This window comes from Patagioenas fasciata, chromosome 1 (genome assembly GCF_037038585.1).
Source record: "Patagioenas fasciata isolate bPatFas1 chromosome 1, bPatFas1.hap1, whole genome shotgun sequence".
Taxonomy (NCBI): domain Eukaryota; kingdom Metazoa; phylum Chordata; class Aves; order Columbiformes; family Columbidae; genus Patagioenas; species Patagioenas fasciata.
Genome location: NC_092520.1, coordinates 68,607,654 through 68,627,172, shown reverse-complemented (window position 1 = coordinate 68,627,172; position 19,519 = coordinate 68,607,654). Strand labels below are relative to the sequence as shown.

The following is a 19,519-nucleotide window of genomic DNA, read 5'->3' as shown; positions in this document are numbered from 1 at the left end:
AAGAACACCTGTGCTGCTGCTCTTGTCCTACAGTGGAGCGTCTCATAAATAGCTTGGACTGCTTGAGTGAATGAGATGACCAGCTTTTTTGTTTCAAGGATTCTGGAACATACCTTGGCCATGTTAGAAAGGTCTATCTTTCTCCCAAGTCTTTTTATAAACACTGTAACTTCTGTTAAAAAAGAAGAGACAGATGTTTCATATCATTAATATTTTACAGTCTAAAAGACATTAATGAAGACAGATCTTTTAAGTTAGAAAGTAGATCCCTAGGGGAGCTACAAAGACTACGGGAGGGCACAGTGGAGGCACCGAGCCAGCACTATGGGCTGTGGACCCTGGCAGCTTAGGACTTGCAAGCATAAGTAAGCTGCCCAGGTCACCACTCTTTCTTCACTGCAAATCTGATAACCCATGGCACACAGGAAAAATGCTTCTAGTATATTTTTGCATGCAATACTTCTTAATCAAGACTAATACTCATTTACATGTATGGTTTAAGGTGAATGAAAGCAACCTTAATTCTAAACCTCCTGTATTTTGTTTAGGGGGGTTACATTTCCACCTCGATGCACCTATAATTTTGCAGCACTGTTAATAAGCTTTAGTTTCTTTGGTTCTGTTTTCCCCTGTTTATAATGTGTTGCAACTATGACAAGCATGCTCCAAGAATATAATATAAAATCACTGATTCTTAGTTGCAGCTGATTAATTACCTATATTTCCATGCAGTCACATTTTAAAAACACATTACTAAGTTTGCTCTGTCAAGCATTCGAATGTAAGAAATGTCAGAATTAAGACTATCTGCAAGCCTTCCTTAAGCTAATACAATCTTTATTCTACACAGGAGCCCTGCTTTGCCTCTGAGCAGTTGGTCTGCACTCAGTGAGCAACTGAGCAACATCATGTTTTAGTCAGAATTTTCAGCATCATTAAATATATGTGTGTATGTACATTCATACATATTTATAAACACACACATATATACACACACCTTTGTATAGTACAGATTTTTTCAAATCCCCCTCTAAAGGCAAAGTCATAGTTTCCCTCTGGGAATATGGCCTTTTTTTTTCCCGTTTATATTGGACTGTGCTATAGCCATTAATTAATTTATCTGCATAAAACCACTTGCAAGGTCAAAAGACAGAAAAATACCTAAATTTCAGGGGGCAGACTGCACAGCCAAAGCAATCATGGCAAGAACAGATCTTTAAAAAGATTCAAATACACTTTAATTTACCATTAATTTTGAATAATTTTGGCTTAAATTTGTTCTCACACATTATCTGAGACTATTTATTTTTAAATGCATGCCAACTAGCTCTAGTCCTCACTACTATCGAAGTTGCATCAGTTAAAAAAGTTTTTAAAATAATTTCTGTAAGAGTCTTGTAATACAATCTTCTTTGCTATTTAAGCAAAGGTTATTTTATGCAAATATCTCTATTACTCAAACATACCTTTTGATTTAGATATTTGGAGTGGTAATGGAAACTCTTTCAAAGCATTAAGCAGCCAAACTTCAATATTTTTACTGAACAATCTCATTGACTTAATGCGTTGCACAGGCACCTCCTCCAGGAAATCATGAAGTAAGATGTCCTCCATTTCCTAGAATACAATTCATGATTGGTCTACTAGAGGTATTTACAGCAGCTTGAAACAAAATAGTATTTATACTTTAAATATAAGTGTAAAGAAGCTAATTTTTTTCCTTCCAATTAAACAACAGCTAAGCTACATTTATTAGCGGAAGGAAAAAGATCTTAAAAATAAATATCATGTCCTGAATTAATTATTAGACACTACTTAATGACCTGCTGTAAATGAGGAGCAAATTATTTTTATCAAAAAACTGCGTATTTCTATGTGGAATGTCACCAAGAAATGCAGTAGTGTCCTCACAGGAAAAATAACTCCTAATTTGGAAAACAGTTTTTAGGTGAAATTTCCACCACATAACCTCATGCCAGAACTACAGACCACATTTATAACAGCATACTCCATTTATATTAGGGACTTTCAAAGGAATAATCTAAGTTATCTTAATTTCCACTGACTCCTTAAAAAGTCCCAAAGAAGCCAAAGAACAGACTTGAGGTACAAACTAAAATCCTGTTGTACAGCACACAAGAAACAGCTGGCTCTTCTCCTCAGGTAGAACTACCAAAAAGATACAAACACATAATAACATAATCACAACAAACAAGTGAGTCTACGGTACCTTGAATAGCTGCCTGTCATAGATTTTGAACAGCTGGCATACATCTGGCAAGGACATAAATGCTATATTTTCAGGCTGCAGAGACCTCCAGAATGACATGATACAATCTTCCACCTGTTGCACAAAGTCATTTATGAATTTTTACTGATTTTGCCCTTGTGAAATATGAAGCGTAATTCAATAAAACCGCACACATAAACAAAAGAATAACTGTGGAGCTGGGCTCTCTGACTGGCCCCATCTTGGCTGGGTGCCAGCATAAGTGCAAGCATCCTGGGGCAACAAGCTGAACCTTGCAAGGCAGCGTAAGAAAGAGGAGAGAAATGAAGAATTGTGCTGTGGATATGTGGATCTAATGAAATATATGTGTCTATGGCCTTGTGTTTTGTGCTGGGCTCAGACCTGTTGATGTGCCAGCAGTGTTCAGGATGTGCCTACAAACTCCGATTCTTGGAACATATTGTTTTAGTTAAGAGCTCCCAAATAATTTGACTGAATTCTCCTTTTGTCTCTAAATGATCATCTACCTTAGATCAAACCATCAATAAGCTACACAGAAATTATTTTATCCTTAGAGTTGTTTGCTGTTATCAGAATGAGTGTTATTAAGGCAAAGGCATACCTTGTCAAGCTCTTCCTTTCTCACCATATGTAGAAGATCTTGACAATGGCTGTGATACTCATTGACAAGCAGGACAACCTGGAGAAAAAGACCAAAAAGTGGGTACAAAAAGATCACAGAGGCAAAGAGCTAACTTGTGTGATAACCAAATACTTGAACGTACCATTTCGTATGGGTATTTCTTCCCTAGCTCTTGCTCCCAAAGATAAATTCTGTTGAATTCAGGCCAAGGGTACTGATATCTCTCTTGTTCAGTCTTCAGATAAACAAGAGATGGAGAACACTGCAAATTCTTGCTCTCAATGCATCAGAGTTAATTTTGAACAATAATAAAAAAAAAAAATGACAATTATCTTGTCAGTTCTATTAAAGGTATTAAGTACTTCCTTGAAATTGTATAACATGATTTTTAATAAGATGTATTCCTTCAGAGGAATCCTTGTCTTTTTTTTGGAAAGTAGAGGTGGATGAAAGAAACAAACATGGCTGACTAAATGTTTAAATCCCAAATAGTACATGAATTTATTTTTAAGGCCAGTGAATATGTAGTGCTATACATATCTTCCACATATATTTTCTATAGCCCTCATGTCACAGTTGTAACCTTCTAAATAAGGCTGCAGATAGTTGGTTCTGCTGCTGAGGTGACAGCACATTTCTCATCAGCCGTCATTACATCCAATTCAGAGCACTCATTACCACACCCCAGTGCTCTGTAAAAATCAGACAGACATCCAGTCCCTCCTTTTTTCCTCACTTTGGCCCACATAAGCTTGTTGCTCATGCTCTGCTGGCTGGCTCCCAACAACCCCCATGTCAAGCCATCCCATGGCAGCATGCTTATTGGAGAACTGCCACAGGTCAGCCTCAAATCTACTCTTTTTGGTGAGCACAGAATCATGAAATCATTCTGGCTGTAAGACACACTCAAGATCATTGAGTCCAACCGTTAACCTAACACTGGGACTAAACCATGTCTCTAAAAGCCTCATCTACACGTCTTTTAAACACCTCCAGGGATGGTGGCTCCGCTACTTCCCTGGGCAGCCTGTTACAATGCCTGACAACCCTTTCAATTAAAAAAATTCCTAATATCCAATCCAAACCTCCCCTGGTGCAACTTGAGGCCATTTCCTCTCATCCTGTCACTTGCTACTTGGGAGAAGAGACCAAGCCCCTCCATGCTACAACCTCCTTTCAGGTGGTTGCAGAGCGTGATAAGGTCTCCCCTCAGCCTCCTTTTCTCCAGGCTGAACAGCCCCAGTTCCCTCAGCCTCTCCTCATCAGACTTGTGCTCCAGGCCCCTCACCAGCTTCATTGCCCTTCTCTGCACTCTCTCCAGCACCTCAGCGTCTTTCTTGTAGTGAGGGGCCCAAAACTGAACACAAGATTCAAAGTGGGGCCTCACCAGTGCCAAGTACAGGACCCATAGTCCTGCTAGCCTGCTGGCAGGGGTTGCACTCTTGTTTTCTTAATCATTTCCTAGTATTATCTTTAAATACTTTTCATGCCAATAAACTCTGAACGCATTGAAAACATAAATGGCTCAGCAGCACGAGGGTCTGTCACTCTGGGCCTCAGGCCCGGAAGATTGTGCCTCACTAACTCCGTTAATACTCAAAAACTGGGTTGTCAGCCACAATTTCCACCCACAGCACAGATGAAATTATATGAGCTGACATTAAGACAACAAAAATATTTCGCTACCAGGTGAAACAAGAGTGGGAGAAGTAAGCATTTAGTGAGGTTACACAGACATAGACTATTTTTAAGAAGAAGATGGGTTAACTGTATTTCACCAGAACATATACAGCAGTTCTAATTATACATACAGATAGATAGACATTTTGTTATAAGTTTAATGTATCCAAAACTCACTGTCATCTTTTTTTGGCTTTTGCTCTTGTAAACAGCTGCATCTTCAGAACTGCAGGCATTTCCACTGTGGTAAAATATACAACAGAAAAAAAAAAACCTTTAAAAAGCCCACCGATTTATTTTGCATTTAGTAAGAAAATTAGCTCAAACTGAATGCAGTGCACTAGGCCGGAGCATTGTGTTTGAGAAATGACCCCTCTGTCTTTCCTGTCATTCAGTAGTCCCATGATTTTCTAATGAGTATTGCAACTTCATTTTAAGGTAAAACTGAGCCATTCATTATAAAGACAGCAAGGTAATGGGCATTTAACAGTGCAATGCCTTCCAACTTTTTGCACCAAAATCAGTTAATTTGCAATGATGATAACTATTATGAACATGCAAATAATGAAAACACTATCATCCTTGTGCTTTAATTTCACAGCAATTCTGTGTTCTGTACTCCGTATCACTTTAGATGGTTGTTGTTTTTTTTCCAATTGTCACCCATTTACTTTGCAAGCCTGCTGCAATGTTGCACATGTTCAGAATTCACCTGGACCTGCAAAGGCTTGACCGCTGGCTTTTGGCTGAAAAGCCCAGGATGCGGGCACAGGAGGCTGCCTTCTTGCTTTCCCATCTCCTGCCTCTCTCCCTGCCTGTTTTGCTGAGGCTTATGCTACAAGAGGGAAAGGCAACATTTCTGGGAAAGGGACGTACTGTGAGAGCTGGATTCCTCCAGTCAAGCCTCCATCTGCTGCTGACACCTGCTCACTGTCTGCGAAGGCATTTCAAACTCCAGGGTCCTTTTGGACTCAGCTGTTTTTGAAGGGTGACAGGCAAGGGCTTTGTAGAAAATATGCTTCCACTGGTGACTGCCAACACTCAGGCTATCTAGTCAGACCCTGGCTGCTGAGTTTCACTGCTGGGATGTGTTAGAAACCAGGGTACCACTGGACATTCTGAAGGGACAGCAGACAAAATGTAACAGCTTATCTGCTTGGAAACTCAAACCATGGGAAATGCTTCCTCACGCTTCCCTGCTGCCCACAGGACTGAACCTTGTCACCTGAAAAATTACCCTTCCCTCTGCCCCTACTCTCTGCCATAAAGGCAGTGCCCCACCGAAACAACCAAACGGGCTGCCCAAGGCAGAACACAATGTTCATGTGGGATGTGTTTGGTAATGCTATCAATTTTCTCCCAGGCATTTTAGAGTTGGTGGCTGGACAAAGGAGAGAACGTATAAGTAGAGATGTTTCATAACGCTTCTTTCAAATGGGTCCTTCCTGCAGATTTCTAAAGCCTGTGAAACAAAATTAATTAATATTTTCCAGCTCCTGCTCTCCCTGAGAAGGCGGCCAGCTGTATCTTCTGCTGCTGCTATGGTAACACAGATCAGCATCACTCTCCTCCAGTGGGCTGGCTCCCACAGCAGGCTGGCTCCCCGCTCCCCCCTAAGTGAGAAGGGGTGCTGCGTGGGTCCTCCCGCACCCCAGCAGCCAGCCAGGAGCTTGGTGATGATTAAATGCAAATACCTATGGGAATTTAACATCTATGTGCTCCCTCTGTTAGCAAAGGGGGTTCAGACTCACCCAGTGCCCACAGAGGGGCTCGTCTGCCAGGCATAGCTGCTCCCTTCCCCTGGAGAGCTGTGCCTGGGTAAAGACAGGACACACAAAAGAGGAGGTGGGTGGGAGAAGGGGAAAATGGGTGACAGCAAAATCACAAGGCATTTCACAGTATCTCTTGCAGAGTTTGGATGATGCTGTGAGGTGGGAACTAGAGCTAAAATGGGAAATACAATGGTGAGGATGACAAAAGAGCTAACAAAGGAGGTGAATGGGAAGGACAAAGGGAAAAAGAGAGGAGGAAGGGTAGTGAATGTACATGCTGTTGACTGTCAGATTACACTGAGATTAGAAAAGATAATGTGCTAGAATCATATCAGATTTTTTAAAATTAAAAAAATCATAGGTTTGCTTTGCTAGAAAGTCAGAAGCCCAAACCTTCCCTATTATTAGAACCATAAAGTAACTCTTACGAAGCCAAAATTCACTGGCATTTTTTAACACTGCCATAGGCCAAGCCTCCTTGATCTGCCAGAACAGGTACCATTTTAGGGAGAGCTCATCCTCAAAGCTCCCATTCCTAGAGGACACCCCATTGTAACACAAATCAGCAAAACACCAGATTTCCTTAAATCTCCATAATCCATTTGGCGGCCTCAGTGGGTACAGTTGTTTTTCTTTGTGCTACTTTCACATCATCATCATCAGAGTTGCAGTATGCATATCTTAAAAAAATCCACAATTTCTAAATGAACCAACAGGTGCTGTATAAGACCGATATCACCCCAACTCAGCCACCTGAGACATCCAAGGCCCCACTGACTACCAAAAGGCAAATGCCTTCTTTGTAGTCAAAGGCAAACCATTATAATCTTATTACCCTTTCTATCATACCAACAAGCAAAGCTCCCAACCTGCCAGACTTTTAATGGGCCCAGTTCGTGCTACTAGCACCATGTCAATTGCTGAATATCTCAATATGGTCAATAAATATTCTTTCCAGTAATTAGAGAGAGTGGATCGCAGTTTCGAAACCCTTCTTTTCTTCACCAGACCGCAGGTTTAGTGGATGCCTCGGTCTCTCAACTGGGCTCCCAGCTCTACCTTGCCCTCAGGTAGGTGCATCAAAAAAAAAGCATCTGCATGTTGATCTCTATTCAGGCATTGGAGGGAGCAATAGCTATTTAGAACACATTTACAACTCAAACAGACAGTCTCTGGCTCTGCCAGAGAGAAATGGCAACAAGCCAGTGAAATACATCCCATTAGCTGAGTCTGGTTCACAGATCAGCATTTGGACTGCACTGCAATGGTATATGAAAAATCTTCTTCACTATAATGTAGAAATGTCCACACCAACGCACTCTCAAATATTGAGATATTATGGGTCAAATACCCTTGTTCCAATGATAAGATTACCTCTGTGAGAAGAAGATTTGTTCTTGCACGTAAAAAAGTCTTCAGTTGTTTTCTAAATTTCAATTTTCTTATTAAAAAAAAATCTAGAATTTGCTACTGCTAGTTTTATCAGCTTCATTGGATCATGAGAAACAATTCTGATTTCAAAAAGTACTGAACCCTGAACTGAAAGGACAGTAAAGATGAGGTATTTCCTTGATGTGTTCCTACTTATTTGCAATGAATGTAGAAAACTCTAAATACAGATGGAAACAAACTCACTTATTTGATCGAAGCTGCTGCTTATTTTGTATGTGGCCTAATTTTTTTTTTTTTTTAAACTGCACTACTCATGCACCTCTGGCTGTGTTTTGTGCTTTTTTTGCTGCTTTCTCTCTCTTCTTTTTTTTTCCCTGCTGTCTTTTATCAGACACTAAGGAGTAACTGCAACACTTGGCCACCCAGGTGTTGCAGGTGTGCACCTTGGCTCAGGACAGGGACGCGTGGCTGCATTTAGAGTGAAAGCTGTTCGAATTTCAGCTGTCTGTCTCCACACATCAGCTTAGCAACTCCTTATAACTGTGAGGAGGAAGGAAGTGTCAGACAAGATAATTTTGTAGTTAAAAGAGTTCACTATTGCAACTAGAAAGATTATCTTTCTCTGAATACGATCTTTACATTTTGATTTTTATTTTTTGTTAAATCTGAAAAGTTGTCTCAAGAACCTTTATCAAGATCACTAGATGACTGGTTATGCCAGCACCTTTTTCCTTGGTTTGACCAAGTGAAATACAATTTATAAGGAGGAGGTGTCTGGGCAGGCGCCTCTGGCAGCTGGTGGAGAAGGAGAGGGAGGCCTGCAGCCAGTGCAGCAGCTCCCCTAAGGTTAAGCAGAGGCTATAGTGTGTCCCCAGCCTGGCAGGGAATGTGGCTTGTTTCTGTGAGGGGGCCAAGGACACAAGCTCTGCTGGCACATGTGGGGCTTCTGGCTCCCAGCAGTGGCTAAAGGCTTTGTTTCTGCACCTGGCCTGGACTTAGCCAACACTGCTTCTTCGATCCCTTCTACTTTTTGTAATTTTTCAGTATGTTTCACTGCCGGGAGGAAAAGGAGCAACAATCAAAATTGTTCTGTTCTCTTTCTCATCTCTTCTACGACCAGAACTAGCAGCTCTCCTACTATGCCCAACAAGGTTACCGTATTCAGGTGATGCTGCAGGGAAACACCTTTCTTTCCCTGAAGAAGAAATACCACCAGAGAGGCAGCCACAGACTTGCAGTGTTCCTCGAACAGTGGCCAAGACTTTTCCTCATTACAGATGTCAACTCTAAGGCCTGTTCTGGTTATACTGGGTGCACAGGTAGCAAGGGATATCACTTCAGTAAGAGCCCCATGCGAAATGAGCCTCGAGTTGCCTATGAATCATTTGTTTGGTCTCACAATAACCTATTGCCACTCGATCGCCTGCTGAACCTGATCCTCTGCCATGTCCTATTCTTTACTGCTGTCACTCTATGGACTTCTGCAACATTACTCTGCTGCAAAACCCATGGAGAAGGACAATAAACCTACGGGTATATTTTTCCATTCTCTCGTGGAGTGTGCATTCAGTTAAGTAACTATCATGTGAAATTTCACAGACACTGAAGCAACTTTTGTCGTCCTCAAAGTATCTGGGTGCCTAACAGGCTAATAGTATCCCTCTAACATTCATGCTATAGAAATATGCTATAGCTCTATTTTAAAGAATGGAAACCAAAGCACAGAATTTATCTGTATAGACATTAAAGTAATGTACAAGTCTGTAAGAGAGTGAGGATATAAGCCTGGTCTCCAAAGTCCAAGGCATATGCTGCACCTATTTTTCTTCTGTGCATTAAAAAGAAGTGTAAAACTGCTAAGGGGTGGCAGCATTTATCTTCCTTTTTTTCTGAGGAGAAACACAAGTCTGTGGTTTGTTTACCTCAACCATGAGCTTATCTATGAGAACTCTTCCTCATCTGCCTGCAACTGGAATGTGCTCACGTCTACAGTTTAGTCTGACAAAGTATCTTGCATTTATCAGTTACTTTCAGACTTTTAATTTTTGCAATCAATTCATAATCATCTTATGCATTTCTCATTGTTGTTTCCTTAAAAGAGGTGATTTTAAAATCCGAAATTTTAAAACAAATTGAGGGAAGTATTTTCAAAGTAATATACCTCATTGTTTCAAGTAGCAAAAAAACCTCAGATAACATGATTATGTGTAGGACTCTGCACAACAGTGCATTTAATGCATGTCTCTTCAGCCTACTGTTTAATACAGAAGGTGCTAGAATGCCAATATATTTATTTGAACTCTTAGAGTCTCAATATATTAAGCTCCTGTTTTAAGTTTGGCTCAAGTTATTGCTTTTAAGATCTATGTGGCTAAAACGTCCAATTCAAGAAAGTCTGATTAGGCGGGGCACATTTTCAAAATGGAGCTTCTCTGTTAGAGCACAGCACTTAAGGGCATAGTACTTTTATATTGTGTATAATAATAAGAAAAATATAATACTGTTGTCAATGTCCAATAGATGATTTACAGACTTTTATATACAGACAATATATAGACTGTCATGTGGCATTTTATGATTAAAACATTCAGAAAAACAAACCTGTGATAATTTTTTTCAGACAGAAGAGAGCAATAACGTGCATAAAAGGAAGAGTTCTTCTTGATAGCTATTCCATTGTAATGATACCTAGGAAAAAAATATATGAACTGATGAGCATATGATTTTCAATAAACCAATAAATAAGTCATATTCCTCATTTGAAAGCAGATAATCATCCCATTTAAACAAGAAAAGATCGAGTAAAATAAGGTACATTTGTTTTTTAAAATTCTGTTGAAAACGTGTTGTCACATACAGAAGATAATTGCACAGACTCTTTGAAAACTTTTTAACAGTTTTGGCCTGGAATGATACCTTCTTCTAAATGAGCAAACATAAGCTGGTGCATGGGTTGCAGCAGATTTGTACAGAACACTCAGTGAAGTCAGGGACCAGAGTCCCAGCTGACAGAGGGCCCCACGTCCACATGGCAGTTTAAGGATGTGGTGCAGGTGTTCCACAGCCATTCGCAGCAGCTTAGAGACTGGGTGGCACATCAGTGGTCATGGCAAGCTAAAATCCCTCCAGACCTTCTCTAAGGTTTATGCCAACCTTGATGAGTAACAGGGTCACCATCTTTGCTTCCCAGGTTCTACCAGTTGGCTCTGGCCAGGCTGGGTCACTGGGAAGCCAGGGGAGCAAGGGTTTGGGACCACCAGCAACCAACAGAATGTAACCTTCTGCTGGGGGGAAGAGAGAGCATTGAGGCTCGGGGCTATCACACACTGTCTCAAATCCTGCCAGCTATGAGGAGAAGTCTGGGAGTGTCTGTGGTGAGGCACTCCCAAAATAAAGGATCTTGCTGAATCAAGCTGATAGCAAGTCCAGACTAGTGGATAAAAGTCGCAGATCAAGTAAGGGCATGTCAGTCTCAAAGCCAGTACTTGATAGCTACTCAAAATGCTTTTTAAATTACTCTGTCTCAGTGCCCTTAAAACAGCCCTTTTTCCAGTCTGGATGTTCGGAGTGTGATTATAAGTTCAGATATTGAATCAATGAAAGAGTATCAAACTCTCTATGCTCTAGAAGAGAGGGAAGTGAAAAGAAAGGAGTGTAGGAGGAGGATCTAAGATGGTCTGATTTAAATGGTTTTAAACTGTTTACAACATTTCCCTTGACCACCAATACATGCTGGGTCACTCCACAGATATGTGCAAGGATGAAAAGCACAACACAAACATTAGTCACGGCTGCCACCCCCATGCATCCCGGAGACAGGCTTTCCTGACCCCGTGTCTCAAGAGCTCTGAGTAAGGTTGTGATGTCTGGCAGGTGCCTCATGCAACACAGGCTGTAATAGCCAGTACAAATTGGAGCACTGATTTTTTTAAAACCAGCCTGATCTGGCATTCATGCCCTATCAAAGCAGCTCTCAGGTGGTGATCTTCATGGAATTAACTTTATTTTAATGTACTGGGTGACATCACAAGTCACTCTGGGTCTTGCAGTGTATTACAGACTTGCAACCAACAATTTGGCTGCTGTATTACAGCGGTGGAGCTGAAAATTCAGCTGTTTCTAAATTTTATTAGAACAGTTATAAATAACATTTTTGAACAAAGGACGCAAACTAAATACCTGGTACTCCCTCTTGTGCCCAGCCTTCTTGTCCCCAGACCTGGGAAAACTAACCGAATGAGCTGGGGGGAAAAAAAAAAAAGAATCAGAGATACTCAGTAAATTCATTCTAAAATGCAAAAACATATCTGCTACATTTTTTATCCTTAATCACTTGTTTTGCTTTCCATTATTTGCAGGCTAATACCTGTTCTTACATACCTCTCAAATGGTAACTGCTGAACTGAACTCAATCAGACTTTTGTGGATCGAAATCTAAGTAATTTAAAGGATTTCCTCCCTCAGGTAGGGAATTCTTTAGATTAGTCTGTTTTACCTTGCCCTGGAACACAGTCAGTGCACACACCAGACCACCCACAGTCAGGTGAGATATATCACCTGGGGCAACTTGAAGATGCCATGATTCTCCAGTACTCTCACAGTCCTGCAAGCCTTACTGATTCAAGTTGGACTTGCACAAGAGACTTAGCCCACCCACTCACTCTTGCAAGGAATACTCGCAGGATAGGGCCTGACTTATCTGTTTTAAAAGGAACTGAATCATCAAGCTGCAAAGCGACCTTTTGACCACTGTGGTGGTAAATATGAACTGAGGTCACACAGCATCTGTCAAGGTTAGGCCCTACAGAGTAATAAGATACTGTCAGGGTAATAATCCACTTCACTACGATTATTCCGCATGAGCTGTCTTGTGAAGACAGAGACTAACCCAGAACAGCTGGAGCTAAAATTCCCTGTATAGCCGGAAAAGAGGGTTGAGTACTCAAAGTTAGTGAGGGGAGCCTTTACTTGGCATTGCAAAGTTTGAACTCTGTGCAAAGTGCACTTTGCTTGTCCAAAGGACAAATTTCACCAGCTCACACTAACGTGGAGCTTCAGTTTGAACAGTGTTGGAGTGGTCCTGTTCTTTACATGTTCTGCATGCACCCACCTCAGCTGTTCCCTTTCTCAAGCTGGTGTTTTAGCATAATCCCCTTTTCCTAAAAGGACAGCCTATGGATCTATGTGACATGAGACACATGCTTATTCCCATTGCCTCTTCTTCAGCGACAGTAGTGTGTTCAGGGCAGATGAGATTAGTAGTGTCACGACAGTTTTATTCACACGGGGCTTGACTGCAGAAGTCCTTATAGTCCATGCAATGCAGTCAGGTTACTACAGCTTGATGAGTTATTAATAGCTCAGACCATTAGCTAGGTTGTGGTAACCAATTGCTTGTGTAGCCTAAGTTTAAGCCAGGGTTGCTGTAGTTCCTGCCCCCTTCAGCCTCTCGCTACTTGGTCCCCCTTCCTGCTGCAGAAGAACCTTTTCAAGCCACTGGGGAGCTGCAGCCCAGCTTGATCACTTGGGATGTGTTAACTTGCCCTGCAATGTCCTGGGTCAGTAAAGGCTGTGAGCAAACAGTTGCAAGCACCAACCTATAGCAGCTATGGCTCACCAGCTAAGCTCTTCTGCGTGACCAAACTCATTCTTCATCCACGCCTGTCCCAACATAAAGCTAAAATGAATTAACCACAAGCAGGTTTAGCTTACAGATGGTAACTCAGTCATGCTGGAGTACCTCAAAGTGTACAGACAGGGTGGGATTAATTTTACCTACGTGGCTACAGGACAGAGATGTCTAAGCTAGTCACTGTAGACTCTGTAGTCAATGGAGAAAAACAGGCAATTCTGAGGCATATTTCATCTGAGCTGCCTGACATGACTCATTTCGGGTGAGAAGAATCATATGTAACTACTTATTGTCTCCATTGGCTACCAAGAGATTTTAAGGTGACTAGCTTCATGGCAGACATCTACACTGAGCCAGGCAAATTCTACCCATGGGCTTGGTTGATGGGGGATTACCATTAAGCCAGAGTAACGAATCACACTGGATCACTCACTCAAATCTTAATTTTTGGTGAGAGTGATTCAGGTTACCCAGTAAAAAAAAATAGATTCAACTGGACTGAGATAAATGATTCCTAAAACAAGGTCACCCACACAAATGAAATTGATTTCAGGTACAACTATTACTTAAACTATTTTGTGTTAGTGTTAAGACAATGCTTAGTAGCTCTTAGCATGGGCACTAATAGAAAAATATTGGCAGTAAAAATAGGAGATTCTGGGCAAAAAGTTTTGAGCAACAAATAATCACAAGGCATTCCTGCTTCCGTAATTTGTTAAATGAAGTTGAATAGCTATGAGCGTTTGTTGCAGTTAGGATTTCTAAGTGGTTATTGCTCTGTAGGTTGTATCAATCTCTGTGTATTGGAAAAGTAGAACTGTTTGAAGAAGATTGGGTTTTACCTCTGCGTTTGTTTGGATGATTCTATAACAACTTTTTAAGTGTGTGTTCGAAGGAAAATCTCCCCACGTGTGCTTAAAAAGAAAGTATAAAATTATATAAAAACCAAAGGAGTCTTTTAAGGAGAGAAGAATCAGCTCCTTAGGACAAGTTCAACCTTGCACTGTTTATCCTGGTAAAGTTTTCTAAAATATATTGGCACAGAAATCTTTGTGAGTGTAACATACAACACTTCCATGAAGAAAATATACTCCATCCCAGACAATACAGTACAACTGTGTCTACGTGAGGGCTTACCAGAAATATGGTAGAAAAGGCACAAACATAATACATTACATATTAATTCTTCTCTGTTATTTAGTATCTTTTGACATACAGTGTGCATATTTGATCATCAGATTTTCTGTTTAGGTATCTCTGCTTCTTATCTTACATATCCTATCTACTCTGTACCTTTCCAAAGGTGGCTGAATTTACTTGATACTTGGAGTTTGGACAGCAGCTTTCCATATACAATTCATATAGTAGCCAACGGGGTACAGTGCATCCTTCACACAGATAGAAATTATCAGCTATCCTTTAAAACAAAAACATCAATTGATTTATGTCAGAATTAGAAAAAATAATTGTTACCTTATGATTTCAATACCTCATCAGGTTTACAGTGAACTCTGTAATTAGATACTCTGTTTTTATGGAAGTGTAGAATCAAAGATAGCTAGTCCTTTCATGTTAATCTGTATTCTGGGGGGGAAAAGTACATTTTCATGCATATATATATATATATATATATATATATATATATATATATATAGTATGTTTGGTTTTTAACTTTTAAAGTTCTAGTTTGCTAGTTTCTGAAGTGTAAGAGAGGTCATGTGAAACTCTGCTAATAAATTTAATAGATCTCACAATTTTTAATTAAAAAATACAACTTAATAATATCATTATAATATCAACATCAATACGGAAAGTATTAGTATCTCTTGCGTCGTAATTGTTGTTACATCAAAGGATGTAACTTTGATCCTCTATTTAGAAAGGTCTCCACTATACCAAAGATAATAATATGAGCATTTTTCCATCTAAAATGTGTGATATGGTGTTTTGGGATGGACAGTGCATGAACTACAAAGGACCAAATTCTGTTCTTATACAACCTCATTGATTTTAGCTCAAGTATAATAAGAGAATTTTAATTTAGAGTTCCTATTTAATAGAACTACTGGGACTGGAACTGGTTTAGGTCTTTAAATACTCATTCTTTGGCCAAATCCTTTGTGCATCCTACTTATCAGAATGGTCATACTCAAGTAAATGCAACTGCTTCTGTGAATAAGGTGAGGAAGACAACCTTAGTTGTTCATTAGCCTAAAGAGTTACCGTCACCAGAAAAAACCCCTTTTAGTTATGAGATAATGCCAACAGTTTTAAAGTCAGAAGATAATAGCCACCTGCAGTACAAATACAAGAGCAAAGCTGGAGCAGAGAAGCAGAGAGATTAATTTTCAAAGAATGACACACTGATCGTATGACAGTGTTTTCTTACTGTGACTCTGCTTCCGTTATATCAAATGATTTATGCATATTTAATTAGTTTATCAGCTGAATACTAGTGCAGCACAGTGCCAGTTACTCACTGTGTCTTTACTGATAATCGAGTTGGTTGAGAAAGCAGACTTTTCATAATCATCAGGTGAGATAAGCTTGTCAAATTTTAAATCAGCATCCTCTGTTTTATTAGTAGTCTGATTTCAGGCGACCCATTGTTTATCTTCCTGTATTAGCTGTATTGGCAGTAGATAGTGGATAAAGTCTTTGGCAAACTGGCTTGCTAGAGCAGACTAGGCAAGACCATGACTGCTGTGCAGTCTGATGATATCTATCTCACCTTTTATTCATGCCCTTTCTCCAGGAAAGAAGACTGACTGTCTCCCCCAGGTTTCCCTTTCCCTAGTAGAATGCCCCAAAATGCCTCACTTTTACCTCCTTGGAGCCCATCTTCTCACCCGCCAACCCAAGAGGCTGGTGCCGCCAAGTACATGGTCTGAGCTGTGCTCAGCTCCTCACCAGCTCCTCACCAGCTCCTCACCAGCTCCTCACCACCTCAAGCCCCACCACCCCACAGCAAAGGCTTCACGGCAAGGCATGAGCAGGAACCTGCACCAAAGATTGGGGATCTGCCACGCTAATGGGGTGTTTCTCAGCATGGGGCTGAAAGGTAAATGAACTTTATTCTAGGCAAGAGTCCTGACTGAGCTTCTGCCTCCCAGCAGGCAGAAATGCTTGTTTCTTCTAGAGCAACCATCACAAAACCCTTCATAATTTAGCAGTCCCAGAGGAGATTAAACCTAAGTCCAAATTCATCCTTAATATAACACCACAAGAGTAATTTGAAGTGCAGCAGAAATTAATTCATGCTTCAGTAGCTGGTTTCTGCCAATAGTTTTGCCTCAGCATTTAACTATTTAATGACAAAATATTTGGCAATTTAATTTTGTGAATATATCGTCTATTAAACTGCCAGCCTTTCTCAAATAACAAGTCAAACACCTTCTTAGTGCTGACACATAATACAAAAATACTGTCTATCAAGAAAAAAAAAATCCACAGAGAGCACAGCGCTCATGTTCTTGCCTATTAGACCTGAGATTCTCAAAATCTGAGTGTTCAAGGCATGCATCAAAACAAAACTGTTAATAAAGACAACAAATAGAAAAGGAAAGAGTTGCAAAGGATAAAGATGGATGGTAAAGAAAAAGCACACCTCCTCTATTTATGTGTTACTTTCTATCCACACTTTCCATTGAAATTATTAGCTGGTTGGTTCCAGGACCTCAAATGAACTACAGGTTTTTGGAATTTGCCACCTGTTATATGTGAACCTTTGGCAGCCAGGCCATTATAGAGATTTGTAAATTTGCTGTAAACCATTTCTGGACCAAAATCTAGTTTGCTATTGTCAATGCACCAACTGTAAAAGGAATCTAAATATTGAAAAATTTTCAAAACATTAGAAGGTGATTTGTAAGGTTATTGTGATGAAAAAATCATTGGTTCATCCTTTCAAGGGTTGTTTATGATCCAGTTTTCTGTAGTGTCTCAAACTTGTTGGATGATCTTGGGTGAACCTCTTCCTTCAGTCCTTTTAAAATGGGACTAGTGGTATCTATATGACAGCAAAACAGACTAACTCCTGCTGCTCAGGTATTACTGAGAGGGGAAAAGAAGATTTAAGATTACTTGCTGTCAAGTTAAAAGTTCGATTGTGTGTGTTGTCACACAACGCTTCAACACTGTTTACTAGCTGGACTCATCTGTGCTTCGGGAAAAAAGGAAAGTAAGCCTATTTTCCCTTTGGTTGTCACACGGTAGATAACACTCTTCTCAAAGTACAAGAAAATGATGGTGACAACCTTACTCCACCACAGAAGGTATCTCTCTGAGGTGTTCAACCCTTACCTTCACCTCAAGGAAACATAACCTTGGAGAATGTCAATCACTCAGTACACCAGCTCTGCAGCCTCACAGCCATTCATACAATAAAAATAATTCCAGTTGGAAGAGACCCTCAAGGTCATCAAGAAGACACCCTCAAGATCATAGAGTCCAACCATAATTCAATTCATGGTGCATTGTAAAACCACGCCAGCCACGAGTGGTCCAGCCAAGGCTGGTCCTCACTGTCTGCGTTACAGCATCATGTCAAGCCATCTCCATGTCATCAAGACTTGTGGTGGGAGATGGATTTTCAGGGCAAGTTCCCCACTTTCATGGCATCATTTATGCACCTCCATGAAGCTGGTGAGGGATCTGGAGCACAAGCCTAATGAGGAACGGCTGAGGGAACTGGGGCTGTTCAGCCTGGAGAAAAGGAGGCTGTGGGGAGACTGTATTGCTCTCTGCCACTGCCTGAAAGGAGGTTGTAGCATGGAGAGAGCTGGTCTCTTCTCCCAAGTAGCAAGTGATAGGATGAGAGGAAATGTCCTCAAGTTGCACAAAGGGAGGTTTGGATTGGATATCGGGAAAAAAATTGTTCATGGAAAGGGTTGTCAGGCATTGGAACAGGCTGCCCAGGGAAGTGGTGGAGTCGCCATCCCTGGAGGTGTTTAAAAGGTGTTTAGATGAGGTTCTTAGGGACATAGTTTAGTGCTACATTTAGGTTATGGTTGGACTCGATGATCCTGAGAGTCTCTTCCAACCGTATTATTCTATGATTCTAAGATGGGGCCTTTACAGCAAACCAGGCTTTTGTCTTACAAAACTGCCATAAGTGCTAAAAGCAAGACTCCTGCCCTCCCTGAGATAAGCCCTCCCGGCAGATCCTGCAAGCCCCACGGCGAGGGGAGGCGGATGGCGACCAGCGCGGCCACCTCCTCCCGCGCCCCCGCCCCGTTCACCCTCCACCGGGGGTCTCCCCAAGCCGCCCCGCTCCGGCCCCGGCGGCGGGGAAGGGGGCGACACGCACCAGCGGATGATGGAGAGGTGCAGGAGGGAGGTGGGGCTGCCTTCGGCCATCCCGGGCGGGCGGTCCCGGGGCCGTTGGTACCGGCCGGTGGGGCGGCGGGTGGCCTCGCGCGGCTGCCGCTGCCCCCGACGCCGGTTCCCGGTCGCGGGGCGGTGGCTCCTCCAGCCCGGCCCCCGCCCGCCCCGCGGAACCCTCGCACGGCCGAGCGCAAGCGGCAGCGGCGGGGCCGGCTCCGGGTCCGCCGGGGCCGAATCGGGGTTGTTTTTAAAGGTCAGAAAATGAATTCGATGTAAATCCCGAGGCACAAAGACGCCGGGAAGAGGCGTAAATGGACAATTGTGCGGCGGTACATTTGAACAGGGTAACTGCTGCCTTAAAGGGCTTTGCACGCCTTCAAAACATTATTTTCGGAGTTTTCTATAATACAGAAACACTGTAAGCTCCCGTAATTGTTTAAGGTCTCTTTGATACAGATGAAAGGGCCGTCTGCTCCACTGAAACCCTGTAAGCATTTTTCCATTGCGAGTATCCATTATGCAAAATGAGCTTTATTGCCATGTGACTGGCGAAAATAAATTATGCATGGTTGAAGCATCTAAAAGCTTCCTAGTGGATAGCATTGGTTTACACTAGCACTCGGCATCTTAGAAACTGCCATGGTTTCCTCACATTAATTAGCTGCTGAAAGCCCATGTGTGTCACAGACAGGCTTGCTTACTTTGTTATGGCAAGATGACCAAAGCCATCGTGTCGGTAGACAGAAATATTAAAGGTGGGTGGGACAGGGGACCAGGAAAGGGAAATTTATGGTGGAACATTGCTGGTTTTCTAGCCCCTCAATGTTGCTTGCTTTTGAGGAGCA

General features: G+C 41.6%; 1 protein-coding gene across 1 annotated transcript in view; it reads right to left on the bottom strand.

Moving 5' to 3' along the window:
- RFX8 (regulatory factor X8) overlaps positions 1-19,519 on the bottom strand; it is a 73,418-nt gene that overhangs the window by 15,062 nt on the left and 38,837 nt on the right. Inside the window, exons 2-11 of the mRNA XM_071808075.1 lie at positions 18,658-18,887; positions 11,897-11,958; positions 10,319-10,405; positions 6,305-6,367; positions 4,731-4,794; positions 3,016-3,150; positions 2,853-2,930; positions 2,231-2,344; positions 1,467-1,617; positions 114-172 (exon numbers count right to left, since the gene is read on the bottom strand). Of these exons, the coding sequence (XP_071664176.1) occupies positions 114-172; positions 1,467-1,617; positions 2,231-2,344; positions 2,853-2,930; positions 3,016-3,150; positions 4,731-4,794; positions 6,305-6,367; positions 10,319-10,405; positions 11,897-11,958; positions 18,658-18,887 (1,043 nt within the window). The remainder of the gene's footprint in view (positions 1-113; positions 173-1,466; positions 1,618-2,230; positions 2,345-2,852; positions 2,931-3,015; positions 3,151-4,730; positions 4,795-6,304; positions 6,368-10,318; positions 10,406-11,896; positions 11,959-18,657; positions 18,888-19,519) is intronic.